The sequence below is a fragment of the Lactuca serriola genome, chromosome 2 (genome assembly GCF_051521515.1).
Source record: "Lactuca serriola cultivar US96UC23 chromosome 2, Lser_US96UC23_V15, whole genome shotgun sequence".
NCBI lineage: Eukaryota > Viridiplantae > Streptophyta > Magnoliopsida > Asterales > Asteraceae > Lactuca > Lactuca serriola.
Window position 1 is genome coordinate 232,120,587 of NC_136409.1, and position 25,394 is coordinate 232,145,980.

General features: G+C 35.1%; 1 protein-coding gene across 1 annotated transcript; it reads right to left on the reverse strand.

The window, feature by feature from the left end:
* Positions 1-10,440: 10,440 nt before the first annotated feature.
* LOC145088865 (low-temperature-induced 65 kDa protein-like) lies at positions 10,441-12,898 on the reverse strand. The gene is made up of 6 exons (XM_079027295.1): positions 12,588-12,898; positions 12,294-12,494; positions 11,992-12,195; positions 11,736-11,909; positions 10,817-11,644; positions 10,441-10,721 (listed from the first exon to the last, which is right to left on the reverse strand). Exons 1-6 carry the CDS (start codon positions 12,667-12,669, stop codon positions 10,654-10,656), a joined length of 1,557 nt encoding a protein of 518 aa, XP_078883421.1. The 5' UTR covers positions 12,670-12,898; the 3' UTR covers positions 10,441-10,653.
* Between the last annotated feature and the right edge of the window lie 12,496 nt (positions 12,899-25,394).

Below are 25,394 nucleotides of genomic sequence, written 5' to 3' on the forward strand. Positions count from 1 at the left end.
TAATAATATTATCATTGTACATTACCTTTACATGTAATAGCAAAGAAGTTTTTTTTCCCAAAAAAACTATGTAATTACAATTGTTTACCAATGATAATTTACATGTAATAGCAATGAAGTTATAATTTTTTCCCCAAAAAATCTATGTAATTACAATTGTTTACCAATGATATTAATGTACTTGTAATTATAGGAATATGTTTCTACTTTCATTTCTAAATTAAAGAATTTTACATTGAAAATCCACCTAACACAATATAAATTAGACAAGGGTGAAAGAAATAGGTAAATTACCATATGTGGACCGTGCTTAGCACGGCCCTCAAACATTTCTAGTGTATATATATATATATATATATATATATATAGAGAGAGAGAGAGAGAGAGATGTGGGCCCAAAGGTTTTTTAGTTTCTTTTTCTTTTTTTAAACAGTTTAATTAAAATTAATTATAAAAATATAAAAATATATATATATATGGATGAGGGATAGATAGAAATTGTAACCATAGGGACCTGAGACCAAAAAGTGTTAGGACTGAACTTGATATTTATGAAAAGCACAAGAACCATTTATGAAGATTTGCCTTCGTTTAGTAGATATCCGAAGTCTAAAAGTTTTTTAAAATGTATATTTCAAATTTAGAAATTTTCAAAGTTATTCAATTTTTTATGTAATAAATATTAACTCTAGTTTAACATTATTTAAAAAAGAAAATAGACTTAAACATATAACCAAATAAATATCGGTTTGTTAAATGTGACTCGAGCATTTGGAGTATTCTCATGGAGCATCTGAAGCATTCTCATGGAGCATTTGGAGCCATAGATCCCAATGGATCACTTGAGGTTCATAGAGCAAGTGACAAAGGAACGGATCATCTGAGATGAATTTGGATCATCAGACAAAGGAACGGATCAAGTGACAAAGGAACGGATCTACCAAAATGAGGTTTAGAGCAACTTGGAGTGGTTTGGAGCAACTTAGAGTGGCTTGGAGCACTTGCTGCAACATGGAGCACTTGGAGTACTTGTAGCAACATGAAGCACTTGGAGCGACTTTGAGCGCTTGGAGCGACTTGGAGCACCTGGAGCACTTGGAGCAACATGGAACATCTTGTTGCAACATGTAGAAGAAAGTTGTGCCAACCTTGGGGATGTTGCGCCAAATGACAACATGATGCGCCATCATGTCTGAAGTTGCGCCAAGGTGATGTTGAGTCATTGAGATGTTGAGCCATGAAGATGTTGTTGCTCCATCGAGAAGGGAAGTCGCGCCATAAAGGAGATGATGCGCCATCATGGACCATCTTGGTACATGATGCGCCATCTTGATTCCTTTGTTGTGCCATATTGATCCACGTTTGCTTAGAAGACGATCATACTCAAGAAATACACCATGTTGTGCGACCATGATGGATGTTGGACCATTAGTGATCATGATGCTCCACCCGTTCGTCATGTTGTTCCACTATGGTCAAGGTGGTTCATCATGTGTGTTGTTGATGCTCATGAGTTGTATGACATGGAAGAATGTTCTAGAAGATGTTGCATGGCGGAACATGATTGGTTGTCATCATTCATGGGCTTATGGGCCAATAGGCTTGGCCCATTACGGTTTTAGGTCTGACCCCTCAAATATAAATAGGGATGTTTGCTTAGTCATTTGAGTTATCTTGTATCTTGAATTCTAAAGTTATAGGTGAATCTATGTGTAATTGTACTTGTAACCTCTGTTTGAGAGCTCTGAAATAAAAGAAGACTTCCCTTCCTGCCCGTTGATACAGATCACCTTAATCGAACCACATAAATATTGTGTCTTGTGTGCTTTTGGTTTTGTTGGTTATCTGATTTACTTTCTAACACGAGTTTTATTATTTAGAACATAAAAATAAAAATCACTTTGTTTTAAATAATTAAAGGATTCTATGAGTTTTAACATTTATTTGTCACCTTATTTTTATCCATATTAAAATATTAACTTTTATACTAATAAAGTTTTTTTTATTAATGAAATAATCTTATTTACATCCAACTATGATCGTATTTGTTATTATATAACACAAAAATACAAATAAGTAATAAAAATTTACAACAAAAAAATTAAAATGTAACCAAAATCTTTATATAAAGATATAAAATAAAAATAAAAATCAATTTATAAAATAATATTAATTTAATATTTTTAGTTACATGAAAATAACATAATTGGCATGCAATATTGCTTGCACCCCGAAGCCCAAAGCCCAACTATATCAAATGTATTAAAAAAAGTACTCGTCTCATTCAAATATTCAAATTAGGGACGAACTTTAGAACCAGACTGGTTTGGAACTGGAACTGGAACCGGTTTTTCTATATTATAAGAACCGGAAACTAGACCGTTAGTTCCCGGTTCCGGTTCCAGTCCCGGTTTTTCGGTTATTTTACAAACTAGAACCGGTTGAAATGCTGTAGACGATATGTTATCTTCTGGGACTTGTAAATGATTCAATATTTAACCAAATTATGACTTTTTACATTCAAAATTGAAGTACAAACATTAAATAACATGATGAAAAAAAAATCAAGTAATTATGACTTCATATGAGTGAGTTATGCGGATTTTTAAAGTGTGATTGATTCCAAAAAAAATGTTGAAACAAAAAATATTGTCTTCCGGGGTCTATAGTTGATTCAATATCTAACCAAAATATATGTTTGTACAGTTTAAAATGGAGTACAAACACCAAATTACGTGCTAGAAAAAATGAAGTAATTTCGATGTCATATGAATGAGCTATGCACATTTAAAAAAATGAACAAATTCAAAAAAAACAAAAAAAAAAAGTACTGATATAGAAAAAACGCAACATTTTAATATCTAACCAAAATACATGTTTGTACAGTAAAAAATGAATTACAAATTCTAAATTATATGTTGTAAAAAAATCAACTAGTTTCGACTTCATATGAGTGAATTATGCGCATTTTAAAAAACGGAAAAATGTCAAACCGGTTCCGCTTTTTAGAACCAGGATCAGTTTTCATAAAAATGGAGAACCGGTAACCGGACATTATTAGCAATTACGGTTCCGGTTTCCGGTTCTGGCGGTTCTAATGTGCATCCTTAATTCAAATAGTTTTGGTTTTAAGTATGTTAGTTTGTTAAATCCAAGATAGTTTATATGATCTTAACATGTCATTAGTATTATGTCGATAAAAAAAAGTCAAATTTTAATATGAAATCCCCTACTCTTCCCCTACTCTAATAAAGGAGTACCTTTAATCTACAAGGCATCTTCTCCAGTCCACTACTTTACAAAGTGAAATACTCTTTTTACCTTCTTATAAACTCTCGCTCAAATTTCCAATCCTATTATCTTTACTTTGGTATATGATCTTATCCCAATAAATCAACAATTGTAATCCCCCACCTATTTGAATTCGATGGACTAAGCAAGAAATCAGGAACGTAATTAAGCCCTAATCAAGTTGTGATGGTAAACATCCTATTCCATCCTTGTTCCATTCGAACCCTCGATCCGATCAATTGTTGATGGTAATCCTTATTCTTCTCCTCATGGATTCAAGACAATGTTTAGGTCGTCACGCAATGGCGCCATCTCCCCCCTCCCAGCTCCGACAATGAGGTTTGAAATTTAGGTTTTCTTTCTACCCACGTTCTAGGTGGACAGATTTAAGTTTTTTTTGTATGAATATTGCTTTATGACATACTTATAGCTAACCATAAAACTAACAAGACCCTTTCACATGGTTCTGTGTAACACCCGACTTAAGGTAATTTCATTTTTGAACCTTGGTATGTAAATGTTTTGCAGATTTAGTCCCTAGGAGGAAGTTTTGCCATTTCTGGAAAAGTTAGAGTATGTTGGGCGTACTCCTCGTACGCGAGGCGTACGCATGTAGGAGACAAACCCTAAATTTTAGTGTTTGGACCCTATTTAAACAACATAATGAACCTTGATCCTCTTATTTCTCATCCTCTATAGCCTTTGAGTCCCATTTCGAAACCCTAGCCCCTCTTGAAGAGATTTGACCCTATTGTGTGTGTTTTTAGTGTGTGTTTGTGAGATTTGAACAAGAAGAGCTTAGAGAAAGGAGCTTTGATCAAAGGATAAGTTGTAGATCCAGATTTTTCACATCATTTCCAGCTTCATTGAGGTATAAAGCTTGGAACTTGCTTCTTGTATGCTTAGATCTAGTGGGTTTCTTCTACTCCATAAGTTACGACTTGCTTCTGACTTTGGGTCATTGATGGGCTTTGGGCTTTCTTGGATTTAGGCCTATATTGGGTTTTGGGTATCGTTTAAGGATTTGGGCCGTTTTGGGCTTTTTGGTGCTATTGGATTGGGCCTCGGATTTTGGGCCAAGTTATAGAAAGGGTAAAATGGCATTTCACCATGAGTGTTGGATAATTGTATAGGATTCCAGTTATGGGTGGTGGACCAATTATTAATAGGGTATTATTTGATGATGTTTAGTGTGGAGATTTCCCGGATCAGCAATTTGAGCTTTTATCTGATATTCAGCAGTTTGAGGTAAGTTTCCTCACTGTGCTTGGCGGGTCGAAGGCACCAATGTTGGCCCATGGTTTATTATGATTATGATGTTAATTGTATGTGTGACTCTTGCATGTATGTTATGTGATATGTATATCGGGCGGGTCCGATGTCAAGCGGGGCTTGATGAGTGTAATGTATACTATTTATCTTAGTGATTTTTGCATGTGTTTTATGTGTGTGTATGAATGTCGGGCGATGCCCGATGCCAGGCGGGGCCTGGTGAATGTGATTAGGCGGGGTCCATCTCATATTATTAACATATCTGTTCCGAGCGGGGCCCGATGGGTTTGGGGCATGGCCCGTTGTATGTTTGATATGTATAGTATGAGATATTTTAGGGAACTCACTAAGTTTCGTGCTTACAGTTTTCAATTTATGTTTTAGGTACTTCCGGATCGAAGGGGAAGAGCTCGGGATAATCACATCGCACACACCGTATTGTTACGCATTTTATTTGACTCTGATGTATCTGGATGACAATTGACATACTCTGATTTCATCATGGTTATAAAAACGATTTGGATGATGGTTTTATTAATATAAAAATGAAATTTTGGTCTTAAATTTAGGGACGTTACATTCTGATTGTGTGTGTGTGTGTGTGTTTTAAATATGTGGGTATGTCAATTTCGTGGATCTGAATCTATATTTGGACACCATCATAATTGAGTTTATCTCTTCCTCATTTCTGTTTTATTGGATATTTATGTAATGATTTAGAAGAGTGATGGGTTTTGAGCATATCTACATTCATATGTGATCATGCAACCCTAATTGCTTTGGATCTAAGTTTTTCTCTATTGAACATACAAATATAAACACCAAAGCAATAACCCTATACACTAGCATACAATTTCGAAATCATGTATAAAACTAGGGTTAGAAGATTACATCACTTGTTATGTAGTAACAACAAGAACCACCTTGACTCTTGAAAGCTTAGTGCCCCAAATGTTGCACCTCTAATGGAGTCACAAACACCTAATGCAAAGAATGAGTAGGAGAGATGAGGAAATCAACCAGGGTTTGATCATATAAGCTTAGATCCGAAAATCCTATGTTAAGGGGGTTTATATAGCTGTGGATGCTAGGGTTTTTAGGTGAAAACCCTAATACCTTGCTTAGGCACCAAGCGGCCCATGGACACTCCTTTTAGAAACCCTTGGACGAAATTTATTGGGCCTCCTAATAGGATTTCATCCACTCCATACCAAAGGAGTCCAGCAGCCCAATTTCAAACTATCAATGATTTGGAAAACAGCCCCTCCATTATTAATCAGTTCCTTTAATCCCAAAATTAATATCAAATCAATTTATGATCAATTACCAATTAATAATATGATTTCCGAATAATATATTAATCTTGTGATATATTAATAAAATCATCTTGAGTATCAATTTATTATTTTACATAATAAATTATACTCTCTCTCCACTAGTCATCCTGTCAAGTTGCAGTAGTAAAGACAACCCAAAAGAACCATGCTACAAATCAATTCAAGTACATACCAACTATAGTTATGGATTAGACACCTAATCAGACAAAGAGATCATTTGGATTTTATATCTTTTTGATGCTTATTTACCTATTTCTGATTTATGTTTCAAAATAGATGCCCACGTATGTGATTCCGAATATGTGATGTTGTTTTATGAATTTTAGAGTTTTCTATATCCAACACAATTAGTTGTTTTAGGTGATTGTTTTTTTTCTTTTAATATGATTAAATTTATGTATTTTTAAAATTTATTGATTGATTGGGATTTTCTTATAGGTTGGATCTGGGATAGATCAGAAAATTGCATCTGATCTGGATTTGTGATAGATCTGAAAATTGCAGGTAATTTTCTTGAAACATATTTGGAACTTGTTTGATTTTTAACTAAAGTGGTGTGTGCTTTTGTTTCATTTTGTAGGTAAGCTGTAACGGGTATGGGTTAAAACAATGTCCTACAAAAATGTTTTTTTTTTTCATATATATGCCTTGAACTGAGTTCCTGCATTTCTCTTTCAAAACATAATATCTACAACTTTCATGACTCGTTAAGGTAAACATAAAAGTTTTAGACCTCACAATAGTGTTTATACATGGCTGTAATTTTCAAGACTGAGTATTTGCATTTTTGCACGAAAATAAATTTTGGTTTTAAGCTTTTATGAGTAACTAAGGATAGAACTTGGTTAATAGTAGGAATTAAAACACTGACTCCACATTTAACAGAAATCATAAATGATTCAAAGAAAAATCATAAACGAAATGGAGAAACGGTAGTTGTCCAAGACATGCTAAATGTAAGTGTTGTAATAATATATCAATTATAATTAGAATTTTGATGTTTATGCTTTTAAAGAAGGTATAGGTATTCATAGTTGATTTTTCATTGAGATTTTCTAGTAAATAGTTAAAAAAAAATTTGCTCATCGAAGTAGATTATTATTTTGTTATTTCTTATATAAATTGGTATGCTTGTCTTTAATATTCTTTGAGTGTCTTCAAGCAATAATAAAGCGTTTTATGGATTTTTTTCATCTAATTCAGGGAAGTGGAAAAATCGTATTCAAGAACCAACTACATAAGATGCTACCCAATTTTGGAAATCATGTTTTTTTTGTTTGCATCGACGAGTCATACAACTATATTACAAATTTGCAACTTTTTTCTTTTTATTGCTTATTGATGGGAAAATAACCCAACTTCGGAAACCATGTTCTTTAGTTTGAACCAAGGTTGTCAAGATCAGGATCCTACGTATGATCGTTTATAGGTTTGCAAGATCGGGATCGGTATTTTAAGATCCCACAAAATAAAACATAATTTTAATTTATAATTTTTAAACATGAAAAATACTTCAAACATTCAATTTTTTGTTCAAAAGTTATAAAAACTTCAAAATATTAGTTATAAGTCACAAATCAAAATGATAAACGGTAAATTGGTAAAGGGTAAAAGACATAAAATGGTAAAAAAAAATCAAGGGAAGGTATGATCGGATCGGATCCTGATCCTACAATCTTACGATCCTACCCAAAACATGATCCAGATTGTTTGTCATATATAGGATCGTACAATCTTACTAAGGATGAAAACGAGTTAAGCTACTCGCGAGCTACTCGAGATCGGATCGTTAAAAGCTCGACTCGAAACTGATTTTAAACGAGCACGAACCGAGCTCGAGCTTAATATTCAGCTTGTTTTGTTAAACGAGCTCGAGCTCAAGCCTATATCACAACCTAAACGAGCATTTATATAATATTATTTATTATTATTTATATATATTAAAATAAAAACATATTGGGGGATTATAAATTTAGGATATTAGTAAACGGGCTTTTTAACGAGCTCGAGCCGAACTTAAGCTTATTTAGGCACGCCAGATAAAAACGAGTCGAGCCCGAGCCGAGCTTGTATAACTCTTTTCGAACTCGAGCCTCATATATAACTTAAACGAGCCCGGGCATAGCCTGGCCAGGCTCGGTCTCGGCTCGGCTCGTTTGCACCCCTAGATCCTACGATCAAGATCACGATTTTAACAACCATGGTTTAAACAATGAAAATTTTCATAGGGTTAGTCTTCATCTTACTTTACATTATCGCTCAAAATCATGGATTTTGGGTTTCGTGGTTTTAGTTTCCTTGTAACCAAAAAGGATGTAAGTTAAAATTTAGCCATTTTCAACAATGCTCAAGCTTATCATAACATCTCTTCATTTACTTTAAAAAAATATCCCATTATGACTTTCAAGTTCTCTTCATATTAAAAAAGTAAACATAAAAAATCACTTACTATGTATTATTTTTAGTTATTTGACTATATTGGAAATTATTTGCAGAATACGAAGTAGGCGACCATTTTTTTGGCATGAGCGAATGGTGATGCAATAGACGAGTGCTTATTAAGTTATTAACTACTCTCGAACATGTTGATCATTTTAAAAAAATAGAGTAAATTATACGAATGGTCCCTATAGTTTGGGGTAATTTGCACGTTTGGTCCCTAACTTATTTTTTTAACTCGGAAGGTCCCTATTGTTTGCTTTTATTACGTGTTTGGTCCCTGCTGTTTGTTTTTGTTACGCGTTTGGTCCCTATCGTACCTAAAAATACTATTATTTAAATAGGAAAAAATGGTGGGGTAGGTAAGGTAAGGTGAATGGGTGGGGTTGGGAGTGTGTTTATCTAAATAAATTAAAAAATCAAGGGCAAAATAGTCTTTTTAGCTAACATAGGGTCCAAACGCGTAACAAAAACAAATAGTAGGGACCTTCCGAGTTAAAAAAATAAGTTAGGGACCAAACACGCAAATTACCCTAAACCATAGGGGCCATTCATGTAATTTACTCTTTTTTTAATTAAAAACTTACTTACAATACTTCTATTTTGGTAAATAATAATTTTTTGTAAATATTTAATTAGTTATTAGGATTTAAAATTATAAATAATATTTTTCTTTTTTAATGGTGCTTTTTATAGATTTAAACATAGTATATTATTAAATAAAGGGGTGTTTTTGGTTTCACTTAAAAACCTTTAGATTTAAACATAGTATTATTAAATAAAAGGGTGTTTTTTATTTCACTTAAAAACTTTTTTTAATTATTAAAATTATTAAAAAGTCATCAAGTTAATTAAATACTTTTTAATTTATTGACTTATTATCAAATACTTTTTAATTTATTGATTTATTGATTTTTTTATTAAAAAACTAATTCAACCTCTTTTTCAAAATTTATTTTCCAAAATTCACAAATCAATAAATCTTTTTTTTTAAATCGTATTATTAAATAAAAGGGTGTTTTTGATTTCATTAAAGACCTTTTTAAAAAATCAGGAAGTTAGCCATTAACTTGATTTTTATTACTAAAAAACTAATTCGACCTCTTTTTCAAAATTTCTTTTTCAACATTCACAAATCAATAATTTTTTTTTAAATCTTTTTTTAAGATCAAAATGAATCACAAACATTCTTTAAGAGGGTGTTTGACATTGTTTTGAGCTTTTTAACTTTTAACTTTTTTTAAAAAATCAAAAAAAAGACAAAAAAAAATGTTTGGATAGTAAAAAAATTCTTTTTGGAATGAGTTTTTGCGAAGAAAAAGAGAGACTTCAAAAAGTCACATTTTATGACTTTTTATGAGTTTTTAGGATTTTATATATAAAAATTACACTAAAAGTCATTTTATTAATCCAAACACATTTTAAATATCATCTGCAAAAAGTCCTTCTATAAAAAGTTCTATCAAAACAATTTTTGATATTCAAAATAACCCCAAACTAAAGGTGTTGATTGGGTAATTTTTCGGGTTTCGAGTCATTCGAGTTTTTCATGTTAAAAAGATACTCTACCCAAATTAAATTAAGGTAATTCGAGTTTGGATAATTCGGATAGCAGGTCGGGTTTAAGTAATTCGGGTATTATCCGAAGAAGCCAATTCATTTGGAACCCTGTAGATACTCTTTTCCTATTCAAAGCTCAGCGGAAATATATAAATTTTTTTTGAATTGTACTTGAAAATAAATTTAATGAAATAAATACATCGTGCTTATATTAGTCTTGTTTATATAAAAAAAATAAAGCTTATATTAGTCTTCTTTATATAAAAAATAAAACATAACCATAATTGCACAAGTTTTAAACATTAAGATTTGTTAATTAATAAAACCTTTTAATTAATAAAACCTGAAATATGAAGCAATTTTTTAACTTAAATCTAAATATAGAAACACTACAAACACACACCACGTATTTGCTTGCGCTCTACACAGCAGAAGTGCAGAACATCCACGCATTTGGTTCTTGGCCTATGGCCAACTGCCTTCCTAGATTGGACAACAGGCTTTTTGCCTTTTTGTGACTAATTTGCTGAAGTAAACCACAAAGTAAAACCGTGTTCTTGTTTATTACTGGTGCGCGAATCGCAAAAATACAGGCCAAAACTAAAGATTTAACTGTGTAATACAAAACGACCGATCTTCCAGACCACATCTTCTTCATATACAAACAGTAACACACATCTTTACATTAAAAAGAAAAGTCAAACCAACATTTTTTTATTCCACACCAACACCATCATATAACCAAACCAAACACTCAATCTTGTCTCCCACTTCCACTCTTCTTACTGCCGGGGGCATTACTGGACAACCCTTCATCCGTCACTGCAAATACAAACAGAACAAAAAACACTTTAATTTGCAATTCGAATTCGATTTTCCAAGATGATCATACACATCTTCATATTACATATACTTACCAAAAGACGTTCCGAGAGATCCCTGTGGCACATTCCCTTTCCCACCAAACCACGACCCCATTGCGCCTATCAACCTATCTGCCACACCTTTATCCGCAGTGATCACATTGCCGGAATGTTCATGTTCTTCCCGATGATCACTCCCTAATCGTTCTCGGACTTCAACAGACTCCGTCACTCTATCTATTGGTCTATCCTCTCCCGATTTCTTCTCGCTCTCTCCATGGTTTCCCCTGTGAAAAGCATGCGTTATAACATCCGACAACGCCTTATCTTCGTCCCCAGGCTTCAACGTCTCTACCAAATATTCCTTCACCGACACCCCCTTATCGGCTTCCCTCCCTTTCTCCATCGCCCTACTCCCTGAACTCGTATCAGATCCTCTCTGAACTTGCGGTTGCCCTGTTCCAGATACACTCCCTTGCACTTTTGACATCACTGCACTACCAGCATCCACCACTTTCTCATAAACCGGCGCCAATGTCCCTGTCACTGTGTCGGTAATCTTATGCGCGTAATCCGTTGCAGCGCCTGAACTTTTTCCGGTTTCATGTTGTCCGGTACTTGGGGTTTGGCTGGAATACCCAAGTTTGGAGGTGATAACGTCTGCAGCTTTATCGGCTATGGCGGAAGCAGAGGATGATATTTTCTCGACGTAGCTGCTGCTCCGGCTTGATGGGTTTCCGGTGACGGTATCACGTGGTAGATTTTCAGGGTGGTTATGATCTAAGGTTTTCGGCTCAAAATCGGAACTAGAATCGTGTTCATCGCGGATGCCCATTTTGCCAAGAGAATGTTGGATCTGCGAGAGTTGTGCTTCCTTACCACCTTTAATCACAAATGCATAAACACGAAAACTGTCATACTGAAATTGAAACGCTTTTACATTGAAATGTACTTTACACTTCACGACTTGTACCTGTATGTGTTGGATCAGTAACTTTGGTCTCATAGTTTGAAGGAGCTGAACCCTTTGGGCCATTGGGATCCTCCACCATCCCTGTTGATTTCCCGATTCTACCCCTCAATCCTTCCTGATTCATGTCCTGCCCTGACCCACGGTTGCCAAATTGGTCAGCTACATGTCTTGATCCTGTAATAGCTCCCACAAGTCAAATGGTTAAAGTCAAAATTCAAAGCATATCAAATAGTACTTCATGCTTTACGGGTTGTACCATATGGAGTTGGGTTGGGGGCAAATGGGTGTTCCTCCATTCCAGTTGGTGCTCCAATTTTACCCCTCCATTTTTCTGGATTTACTTCTTGACTATGTCCTGTGTAACGATCCTCAGCCATCATTGATGGCCTTTCCAAATTACCCCTGGGCTGTGCAAAAATTGCATCAGGACCACCCAGGCCAACTCTAGCTGAATCATACACTGCATGCAAATTCAAAAATCGACGCTTTAATTATGTACATGTGTCTTTGTCGTACAGCTATAATCATGAAATGGATTCAAGAACAAACAAGACTTACTTGGTGCGCCATGGACTTCAGCGTCTTTCTCCATTTCATCATCATCGTCATCCTCTTCATCCTGGTGATCTTGATGCTGATCAGAGTCTCCATGACCATGTCCATGCTTTGTGATCGTGTTCTTTAACTTTTTGGCCTTTTCTTTAACTTTCTTGATCACGGATTTCTTCTCGCCATGATGCTCTTCATTGTAATCATGACCTTCAACAACATAAAAACACATCATCTTGAAACCCATACCATATATCGTGAGTTAATTAAATTACAGAGAGCAATGGATCGGATGGTTGTTACCAGAGCGATGGCCGGCGGTGGCGGTGAGAGGGTCTTGGTCATCGTAGTGACGGCCATGAGTGTGCTGCAACTGTGACTCCATTTGCTGCTAAGACTTTAAATGTTTTGAAGATGATCAAGAATAGAGCATATTATATATAGATGGGGATTTCGTTATGGCAAAAATAAAATGGCAGACGCATTAGGTGTGTGACACGTGTTAGGAAATAGACGCGTGGCATGTTTCTTGGTGTTGACGTGGCTTCTCACCGAATATATTGGTCATTTGCTCTTTCATTGCCGGTGAACTGCCGGGCCTGCTTTTTCGGGGAATCACATTGAATTCAAGCGGATTGGGAATTTAAAAGACTGAAATAGACAGAAAAATTGCTTTCAAATAGAAAATTTTCTTCTATATTACTTTTTAAAATATATATGACCTTTTTTAAAACATATTTTTAATGTAAGTGTTATATTTAAGCTCATTTACTCGTTTATAAAAATAATATTTTCTTTTTTAATTTATATAATAATGTTATTCTTTTTTACAACCACTTAGGGATTATGGTGTATTAAGGGCTTAACAAGCCTTCACTTCCTGTGAACATAAGACATATAAAGGGGTGATGTTCACATATACTTAAACATAACTGTTGAGTTGTTACTTTCCTTTAACAGATAAAGGAAAAGGTTCAGAAAATACATATGCAAAAAAATATATAAGTGGTGAAATTGTTTGTCCATATGTAAATGTTACAATGGTTATTGCACATTTTCATTCGTTCGACCTAAAGATTAAATTGTTATTATATATATTTATTATTTAGTTTTTCTATGTTTGGGCTTTGGAGCACAACAAAAGTAGTAAAATACAGCCAAATTGCCCAGATAATCAATACTTCAACCCGTTTTGATGATTCATTTAAATTCAAATGTTGGCTCTTTAAGCTTCCCAAGCCCAGCAATGAAAAAAATTCCGCATGGTAATAAATTAAAGAGTTTTCAGCAGCCCAAAATTGATAAAAATGGGTAGTCTGGCCGCTAATGCCAAATCATGTTTTCTTTTTATAGAAATTAAATATCCTTCTAGTTTCTTCTTACTTATCATCGTATCCATTTGAAACGATAACAATTATATTAAAATATAATTAATATTATCATGATATTTTTCACCATTTCATATGGATAGATTATAAATAGAAAAAATTTAAGAAAATATAATAAAATATTTAATTTCTCTTCTTTTAGCTCCCTTTTTGCAACCCTTAGGTTATTTTGTTTTAACTATCTATTGTATACATGTACGATTAATTCTTAACCAATCATTTTAGTTATTTAAAGAAAATAATTAATGCATATTACATCTTAAAGATATGATGAGTATTAATTAAATTTTCAACATTTAATATACATTAATTACTTTCTTAAAATAACCAAAATGATTGGACCATAATCAATCGTACGTGCACACAATAGATAGTAGAAACATTTGAACCTAACTCATATATATATATATATATATATATATATATATATATATATATATATATATATATATATATATCACAACAGGCTTATGAACATACAAACAGTAATAATATTAACTAGCTAAAAGTGTTTGTTTGATGGCTTAGATTTGGAGTCGTTCGCTTTTGGTTCTTCTGCTATAACTGTCACCTTATTGTTTCCTATGTATACACGTGTACAACACCAATTTTATTTCATTGATTTCTCTTTAACCAACCACCTCTTGGAACTCACATGCATTCTTCATCTTCCTTTTTCCGATCAAAATAAATATCGATGAAGATGATGCCTCTGAAATCGGTGACGAAGTCGATCGACCCAATAAGAAGAGGTAAGATGTTAAAGGAACGATGACGGATCAACTGAAGGACCATCAACCATTATTGGAAGTCCAATTATCAAGACTCATTTGGACCATTTGTATAGTTCTTTTCCAGTCTTCAAGTCTAAATGTGACGTCGAGACCAACTTGTAACACCGTAAATTTCCAGACAAATTTTTCATTTAAAAATCAGATTAGTTTCATTAACACAAACATAAAAACCCCCAAATATCGAGTTATCAAAAACACATGTTCATAAATTGTTTAAAACACAATCCAATATCCTCTAAAACATATCTCCAACTCGTGTGTGTACAATAATGTCGGTGCCTTCTCGTGATCCTGAGAAGTACCTGAAACAAATAACGCATAACACGGTAAGCACGAAGCTTAGTGAGTTGTCACAACTAGTATTTTAGCTCGGAAAATTCTATTCTCATGTAATCATTCAACTATTGTAAAGCATGTACTCTAAGTGAATATCAATCAATGCCCATTCAAATACATCTCTCATGTTCAACTAAGGGTTGGAAACTCTAGAAACCCTGTTTCAAGTTTACTATGTACTAGGATTTTCTTATTGGGCCTAATGGACCAATAAGCCTTCAATTCGAATATTTTGGGCCTAGAACCCTAAAATGGGCTCTAAAGGGACCCACATTCATAAAATTTAACATTTTGGGCCATATGGGCCTAAAATGGATTAGTTTATCTCTAATGGGCCTTGTTGGGCCACACATGATTCCATTTACCCTAATGGACTTTTATTGGGCCGTGAGCCATCCTAAGGGCCCAATGGGCCGAAAAATATTATTTGAGCCTCATGATTTCGAGCTAAGTCTATTAAATGGGCCAAACTATTCCACTCTTTTTCTCATAAGCCTAAATTCTCGGCCCATGATAAAAAAAATAGAAGATTAATGGAAGGTTAAGGAGAAGTTGACATCTCATAATTACCCACCATACCTCTAAGTATTATTCTCGATACATCCATGCAAAAATATCATGTATCTAGGCAACTCCTATCATCCATTTCATAAGACAAACTCTCCATTCTTCTCCCCTCTTATTCTCTCGGTCGAAGAATACCAACACACATACACTTCTACTATCAAACACTCTCAACTAGCATCTCAAAAACTCCTCCTTCCTTCTTGAAATTTTCGAGACTTTAGGGTGTATTTCAAGAAGTTCTTCATCAAGGTTCATCATATTTGGTAAGTTTTGGTTAGAACTCATAGTTTTAACTTCAAGTTACACCTTAAATCTCTTCTTAACCCACATTACTTGATGATCAATACTCTAGCACTTCATAGAACTCGAGATCAACTCAAGACAAACTTACTAGGACCAAAACCTCACTCTCCTCTTCATCAAACCGAGAACAACAAAGCAAGGTGAGTTCATACCCCCTTGTTTTCAGTTTTATCTTGTTTTTGGGAGAGAATACAAGTCACCATGTGTTAGATCTATGTATTTGTGCATGCTTATGTGTGTTTTCTTGATTTAGGTTGTGATTATGTGATGAAACACTATAGATCTCGAAAATCTCTAACCAAAAGTAGTGGTTTTTGTAAACTAAAACACTTCATGTAACTTACTATAAAGATGAGTGTGATATACATGTAAAGATCCTTAAGGAACTTAACAAATCTTGAAAAAGGGACCATTTTTTGCACATAAACAAAAAGTTGAGGTTTTTACTTTATTTCGGTTTTTATAAGGGTCACAAGAGTCATTTTCTTTTAAAAAATGGGTCTTTATGATATTTATGACTTTAAAGGAGTTAAAATTAAAATTTTGGCATAATGGGACATTTTATGGGCCATTACGGTTTCCTTGGGCCTAAAATGTAAAAATCTTGATTTTTATGGATAAAAATTGTCATTTGATACAAATTTGAGCTGAAAATGTAAATTTGTGGAATTAGGGGCTGAAAATGACACTTTAATAGAAATTGGTCCGAAAATGTTTTTTTTATAAAATTGGGCCAAAATTGTCATTTTTATAAAAAAATGGGTTGAAAATGTGATTTTTGTAGAAATGGGTTGAAAACAGCAATATATATATATATATATATATATATATATATATATATATATATATATATATATATATATATATATATATATATATATATTTGGGCCAAAAATATTCATCTAGATGTATTTGGGTCAAAAATGTTAAATTATATTTTGTTGGACCGAAATTGTAAATATTTATGAATTTTGGGCCGAAAGTAAAATTTTATCCAAAAAGGAGCCACAAATGGTCATTATATTTGAATTAAGCCCATAACTTGAAGACTTTTAGTCTTAAGGGATCTAAAGTGTCAAATTTACCAAAAAAATGTGACTAAAATGTATATTTTCGGTCTAGTGGGCCAAAAGTGCCACTATTACAAAAATCAGATATTTTATTGTCTTGGTAAACCTCGAGCTAAAACAGACAACGAAATAATAACGAATGGACGAAATACATCGATAACAATTTTTATTGGGCCTAATACTCTCGTTACATGGCCATTGGGCCTTAAGGGCCCATTTAAGTGTATATTGGGCCTAATATTTTCCATTTACATGCTAATTGGGCTTGGACTGAAAATCACCTGCTTAGTGGATCTTAGCTATACCTTTACATAATTATTGAGCTTCATATATTCATATATATACCTTTGGATTTGAAAACTTACAGCATACACGTAAACATTAAACATGGCGAAAAACATAACAATTGTGAAAAGTTGAGGATCTAGTGACACTTGTCGGTTGGCACCCTTGAGTGTACGGTCATAGCCTATAGTTATAACCAGAGTTTCCTGGAGGGAGAACGGGAGTTTGTGTATAGATATATACAGGGTGACCCCCCATGCCTTAGATGTTCGGTACAGCTATACTAGGCCAGTCTAGGGCGACAAACCTAACCTAAATCAAAATCGGCGCCTGAAAACGCCAAGACAGGCGAATTAGTCATTATCAAGCATGGTTGTAACGGCTCACCAAGAGACCAACTTCATCAAAGATTTCGGTATATTTATACAAATCTAGACGATACTAAAAACATACATACATCGATATTTGGTCTTGTAAATTTTATGATTACGACACTTTTATAAGCACAAAATATCAGATTTTCTAAGATAAATATATTTATACATTACCTTTTACTTACAACAGAAAATATAGGGTTTTTACCTGGATTACATTTTTGTTTATTTATACATTTCAAAAGCAGCAAACACACATGCATTAATACTTGATTTTGACGCATTATTTTCAAATTACTTTACAGAAAATATCGGATTTTTCTGGTGTTTTACGAACCATACAAAACTTTTCAATCGAACATGCTTATAAACTCACCAACATTATATAGGTTAACGTTTTCAAAATAACTTGTATTCTCAGGGACTCGTTAAACGGAAGAATCAACAAGAATATGGGATTTGGTTTTGTGTACTGTTAAACATCATACATTGAATGTTTTGTACTTGAAATTTAAAAGATTGTACTTGATGTAAACAATCGCAGTTGTATTATATTATGCATGGTGATGATGATGTTATGTTTCATTTATATTCATTGTGATGATATTTCAAGATGAAGTCACGCACATGCCCCCTGACGTTTCTGCCGTCTGGTTCAGGAGTGTGACATGAGTTCCCCAAAATACCACACATATCTCATTAGCCTCTCCTAGCTTTACACAAATAACACCATCCGATCAATGTGTCTCAGTGGAAACCTCCGGTCCTAACTTAGTAAGTGTTAGTTGCAATTTATGCACCTTTTTGCACACCTTTTAGTCCTATTTCATGCATCTATTTAGCATAATTGTTCTTCCTTTTTCTTGCATTTCATCATATTCATGTTAGTCTCTAGAACAACCTTATTTGCACACTTTCATGTCTTTTTCAGGTAAACTGGAGCTTGGAATGCGCTTTGGGAGGTGTCGGGAAGCATTGGTGAAGATTTCGGGATGATCGGACGAAGAACGAAAAAGTTGAAAAAAAATCAAGTTGGGAGTCGGAGTCAGAGGGGTACACGGGCCGTGTTGGATTTACACTGCAAAACCAACACGGGCCGTGTTGACCAAAAAGAGGAGCTGATGACCATGCTGAACGCGGGCCGTGTCAGATTTACTCTATGTCCAACACGGGCCGTGTTGACCAAAATGTGAGCTGTTGACCATGCTGAACACGTGTCGTGTCAGATTTACTCTATATCCAACACGGGCCGTGTTCGACCCAGAAACCAACTTTTGGCGGTTTTTCCTATCTTTCATATTACGGGTTAAAGGCCATTTTTAGACACACACAACATATCAGGGCACATTTGGAGAAGGGAATGGGGAAGTTTTTGCAAGGGTTTGATTAGCAATCATTTGGAAACATTATTTCTAGCATTTGTAAGTTGTAATTGCATACATTTCCATCTTTTATTCTTGTGATCTTGTTCTAGCCATGTGTGGCTAGAACCCTAACTTCTCCAATTTCATGTTTTGACTTTTTGGTTGTGAATCAAATCATACGACCTGATGTTTTTTTTTTAATTTCTATCTGATTGATTTTGCTTCAATCGAATGTTTGATTCTAATTGTGATTCTTATTGGCCATTTGAATTAGGGTTAGGTCATTCAAGTTATCTCTTTTACAAAATCCGTAATTGTTTTGTGAAATTGAACAAGTAACAAGCATTAAATTGATCTCTATTGAATGAATTTAGTGTAAATCTTATTCATACACTTTTACACTCCCGAGCTTATGAGGAGTATTGGGTGTTGTTGGGAACATTCACATAAAGCTTCATGCAATCTTATAATCTAATTCTAAGAGCTTGTTTAGATTAGGTTAATAAGGTTAGGGTTAATCAAAGAGCTTGTTTTGGTTAATTAATGTGGTGAATGGGAAGTGTTAGAGCTTATTAGCACTTTCAAGTACCAACTTAGATAGAACTGAACGAATATTGTGTCATATTTGAGTCACATTGCTAAGTTGTCATACATGAAGTTGGAGTCCTTACAAAATCTGAATTTAATTCACTCATTTAGTTGATTGCGTGTGTTTTTAATTTGTTTGTTTATTCATTGCACTCTAACCCCCCCCCCTTTACTATTGGTGACCATAGTACCTTGCGCAAAGAGGTATAGACTAATTATCCCGTGTCTCTGTGGATCGACCCTGCTTGCCTTGTACTACCTTTTAGTGCAATATAGTGAGATTCTTTTTTAGTATATCATACCCCATTATTTGTTGGGTATGACACCCCTAACAAATTGGCGTCGTTACCGGGGAAACGGTGTTACAAATTGTTTATGCCTAGATCTTTGTGAGCATGTACGTCTCTATAAAAAAACAAAAAAATAGAAAAAAAAACAGAAAAAAAGTGTCGCTCAGAAATGAATACTCCTTACATAGAAGACCAACTTTCTGAGCTAGCTCAGTTAGTTAAGATGATTGGAAATAACCAAAGTACGCAACCCATACTTATTCCTTGTGATTTTTGCACTCAAAATGGACATCATTCCGATATGTGTCCATATCTACAAGGAGAATGGGAAGAAGTGCAAGAAATGGGAAGCTACTTCTGGCCAAACCAATGGAGTTATTATCAACCTCAACATGATCAATGGTGAGAAAACAACCAAGCATGGGGAAACAACCAATGCCAAAACCCATACCAAGCTTGGGGAAATGACCAATACCAACTAACTCCACAGTTCCAACAACTATATTCTCCACCTCCCCAACAACCTGAAACGTCGAGCATGTCCTTGGAAGACATTGTCAAAAGTATTGCCACTACTACCCAGATCTTCCAAGAAACAACCAAAGCTAGCCTCAAAAGCTTAGAGCAACAAATTGCACAACTTACTCAATCTGTGAGTATATTGGAAACTCAAGGAAAATTACCATCGTAGACCGAAAAGGACCCAAGTCATACTGTTTCTGCCATCACCTTGAACGATGGGAAATTTTTTGATGACCCAAGATTGCAATTTGAAGATGGGGAAGAGGAGGAAGAAGTAGAAATGGAAAAGGTTAACGAGAAAGAAGTAGAAATTTAGAAGGTTGACATGGAAGTTGTAGAGGATGTGTTGGAGGTTGATGAAAGAGAGGCTAAGCCACCAATTACCAATGAGAAAATCCTTTCGCTAGTAGACCAAACACTAGAGCCGAAAACGATAAATCTGTCGGAACCTTCAAAGGATATATATCCCGAGAAGGAAGAGACCCAATCGGTCGTCAACTCAACTACCATATCAAAGAAAGAAGAGTTGATTACCTTACTGGACAACTACATGAAATGGGTCGGCTGGTCGATTGGTGTCATTAAGGGTCTAAGTCTAACATGGTTCCCACGCAAAAAGAAAGTCAAGTACAAGATAAGTGTTCCATTGATGGAGGTGGCGAAAAGTTTACTAAGTTGGAAAGCCCCACATACTTAGAATGAAGCATATTCCGGGGCCAAGTCGAGCCAACGACTTAAAACAAGGGCGGCTAACCGGGAGGCAACCCGGGGGTATTTTTGTCTTTTCCTTCAAAACATTTTCGTTTCTTTGAAGTTTTTAGTTTTTAATGTTCCAAATGTGTTGCAACATGTTTTTATACCTAGAAAATGAATCTCGGGCTCCAAAAATATTTCACAGATAGCATGGGGAAGGTTGAAGAGGAGGTTCTCACTACCAACTGCAAGGCTCCTAGAACGATTCGGTAAATTCTTTCCATATCTTTAATCATTCATATTTTGCTTTAAAATTCAATATGGGTGCACTTGTGACTGTTTTAGACTCTTACTCAACCCGACTACCATCCCCCACTACCCGTCTCCTCCTCCGTAACAGGTTTTTCCGACCTCTTCGAGCATCGGGGACGATGCTTATCTTTAAGCTTGGGGAGGGGTAGAGTTGTACATTAGGTGCATTTTCATATTTCATACTCATGCATGCATTGTTTAAAAAAAAACTCCTTTCTTATTTTCATTTTCCTTGCATTCTGCATTTATAAAACCTAAAAATATTTTTCTTTCCATCATTTTCATACATTATTAAAAAAAAATTATACGAGATGATGACACTCTTTACATACAATAGGTCCATGAAGTGGGAAATCGAGAGCTCAAATGAGAAAAAAAAGACTGAAGTGACCGGAAGTGTAGAATCAGCTATCATAACTAGGGTACCCAAACACCGTAATTCGAGACCCTAACCTTAGATAATAATAAAAAAATGAAATACTGAAACGTTTTTGTGGGCGGTAATAACAGCTTTAGGATGATTTGTTTCTGAATGTTTAAAAAGAATCCTTATCGGCAACTCTGAACCCACGAAACACGGACCTATTTGTTGACACGCGTTACCCTCGCGGTAACAGAGAACTTAAGTATCAGATCCACACAGTCAAGAAAGAAGAAAGGGTACAACTGTCACATCCAGTACCCCAATCAGAATTTCAAGTGCCAAAACAAAGAAACTTTCAGAAATTCAAAAGTTGATTAAAGAATTCAAAGTTCAAAATGAAGATACAAATCCAAGTTCAATCAAAATCAAAAGCCGTCTCAAAGTCAAGTCTGGCGAATGAAGAACTGTGTGATATGATACTTGTGGCTCTCGAAAAAGTGAAAGCATAGGAGCTGGGCCCCTTCGGGTGGGCTCACTGTTTCAACGAAAGCTGATTCGCCGTGACGGGTTCTCAAGGATGCGTCGATTCTGATTCTTGGCCATCTAGTCTTAAGGACATGAGATCCGGACTGTGTTATTTTCGCCCATAAAGCTAATTAAGGTATGAAGTTTAAATAAAACTATGGTTGGATTATTAGGTTACACCATTTAGGGTCTTCCTCACTTTGGGAGTCTGTGATATGTGGAAGGTAGCAGGATGGTCGCTGAGGTATTGATGATTGGAGCCCCATTGATGTAAGGTCTGATCGTATATGTCCATATTTATAAAAAATAAAAAAAAATTTAAAAATACTTGTGTTCTTAATTTTTTTTCTTTGGTTCATTTTCGTCCTTAAGTATCCTTTGTACATATGTTTCTTTCTCATGGTTTTCATTGCATGCATTCATTCCTAGCCTTTAGGATCCTTCTGTCCCCTTTTTGCTATATGTTTCTTTTTGCCATCTAGAAATCGTCATGTTTGTCCGGTTCTTGTTCTTTCTTGAGGACAAGAAAGGTCTAAGCTTGGGGAGATTTGTTAGGTGCAATTTGTGCACCTTTTTGCACACCTTTTAGTCCTATTTCATGCATCTATTTAGCATAATTGTTCTTCCTTTTTCTTGCATTTCATCATATTCATGTTAGTCTCTAGAACAACCTTATTTGCACACTTTCATGTCTTTTTCAGGTAAACCGGAGCTTGGAATGCGCTTTGGGAGGTGCCGGGAAGCATTGGTGAAGATTTCGGGATGATCGGACGAAGAACGAAAAATTTGAAAAAAAATCAAGTTGGGAGTCGGAGTCAGAGGGGTACACGGGCTGTGTTGGATTTACACTGCAAAACCAACACGGGCCGTGTTGACCAAAAAGAGGAGCTGTTGACCATGCTGAACGCGGGCAGTGTCAGATTTACTCTATGTCCAACACGGGCCGTGTTGACCAAAATGTGAGTTGTTGACCATGCTGAACACGTGTCGTGTCAGATTTACTCTATATCCAACACGGGCCATGTTCGACCCAGAAACCAACTTTTGGCGGTTTTTCCTATCTTTCATATTACGGGTTAAGGGCCATTTTTAGACACACACAACATATCAGGGCACATTTGGAGAAGGGAATGGGGAAGTTTTTGCAAGGGTTTGATTAGCAATCATTTGGAAACATTATTTCTAGCATTTGTAAGTTGTAATTGCATACATTTCCATCTTTTATTCTTGTGATCTTGTTCTAGCCATGTGTGGCTAGAACCCTAACTTCTCCAATTTCATGTTTTGACTTTTTGGTTGTGAATCAAATCATACGACCTGATGTTTTTTTTTTTTTTTTAATTTCTATCTGGTGAAATTGATTTTGCTTCAATCGAATGTTTGATTCTAATTGTGATTCTTATTGGCCATTTGAATTAGGGTTAGGTCATTCAAGTTATCTCTTTTACAAAATCCGTAATTGTTTTGTGAAATTGAACAAGTAACAAGCATTAAATTGATCTCTATTGAATGAATTTAGTGTAAATCTTATTCATACACTTTTACACTCCCGAGCTTATGAGGAGTATTGGGTGTTGTTGGGAACATTCACATAAAGCTTCATGCAATCTTATAATCTAATTCTAAGAGCTTGTTTAGATTAGGTTAATAAGGTTAGGGTTAATCAAAGAGCTTGTTTTGGTTAATTAATGTGGTGAATGAGAAGTGTTAGAGCTTATTAGCACTTTCAAGTACCAACTTAGATAGAACTGAACGAATATTGTGTCATATTTGAGTCACATTGCTAAGTTGTCATACATAAAGTTGGAGTCCTTACAAAATCTGAATTTAATTCACTCATTTAGCTGATTGCGTGTGTTTTTAATTTGTTTGTTTAGTCATTGCACTCTAAAACCCCCCATTTTTACTGTTGGTGACCATAGTACCTTGCGCAAAGAGGTATAGACTAATTATCACGTGTCTCTGTGGATCGACCCTGCTTGCCTTGTACAACCTTTTAGTGCAATATAGTGGGATTCTTTTGGAGTATATCGTACCCCATTATTTGTTGGGTCTTACACCCCTAAGGCTCGAATCTCATGTAGAGCTACAAGCTTTACGTTCATGCATGGTATTTTAGGCTCATAATGCCAATACAAGCTCCAACAAGGGTTAGATGCACAAGAGCTTGCCTCCAGCTCAATAAAGCTCGAGTCTTTGGACTCACAAGGCCTCCTCCGGTCCAGATCTGAAGTTCCAACCTCAAGCCATGCTTAAATGACTTAATGACACAAGATGGATGGGAGGAAACCCTAAAAACTCCCTGGACCAAGATCTCATAAGGAAATGATCAAGTTAGCATCTTTTTACCTCCAACTGAAGAAAATCTCTGAAGAATCTCTGGATCCAAAAGCCTCCTCTTGATCCAATCTTTAATGCTCTCCATTTCTCCTCCAAAGATCACAAAAATGCCCAAGATTAACTCTATTTTCTCTCTTAGCTCACTCTAGGCGATAGGGTTTCACTATGGGGAGTAAGGTAGCTGGTGAGGCGGAAATGAGGGCTTAAGGCCCTTTAAATAGGACACAAACCCGAAGATTTAGGGTTTCCTCACACAACGCCAACTCGGCGAGTCGGCTCTCTTACTCGTCGAGTTGGTCATTAAACCCACGTGGCCAATCTGACTTTACTCAACGAGTCGGACATACAACTCGTCGAGTCACTCAATCAACCCCAAAAACAAAAATAAATAAATAAATATTATACCTAAAAGTCGGGATATTGCAATTATCCCCCACTACAATCAGACTTCGCCCTCGAAAAATAAATAAATATTCATAGCTTTCTTTCAAAAAATCCACTTTGTGAAGTTGAATACGTATGGTGCCACATACGCATAATACCGGTTGGGTATCGGTAAACCCATTAATTATCCCTCCTTGATACATTTACCAATAATTAGGACTTAATTGCAATACATAACGACTTTATTGCAATTTTTCCAAAAATCAACTATACTATCAATAGATAAAGACTTTATTGCAATTTTTCCAAAAATCAACTCAAGCTTCATAGTTACTTTTAGGGGTGCACAAACATACGATCCGATCTTTGATGACGTAGGGCGTGTTTGACAAAAGTAGTTGTTAGCTGGAAGCGGTTAACGGGTAGCGGGTAACTGGTAGCGGGAAGCTGTAGCTTTTATTTATTGTATGAATGTTTGACAAAAGTAGCTGAAAAGCTTTTGAAATATATAAAAGGGTTATTGTCACTGTAGCCCAACAATGTTTAGTATATTGGTTTAAATGGTCCCTCGTGATTTTTTTTTTGCCTTTAAGGGGTACGAACTTGTGTTT

Coding starts and splice junctions, on each gene's coding strand:
- LOC145088865 (XM_079027295.1), bottom strand. CDS start 12,669: ATGGAGTCACAGTTGCAGCACACTCATGGCCGTCACTACGATGACCAA. Junction 11,910..11,991: donor CCCCAACCCAACTCCATATG/GTACAACCCGTA, acceptor GAGCTATTACAG/GATCAAGACATGTAGCTGAC. Junction 10,722..10,816: donor ATCTCTCGGAACGTCTTTTG/GTAAGTATATGT, acceptor TTGTATTTGCAG/TGACGGATGAAGGGTTGTCC.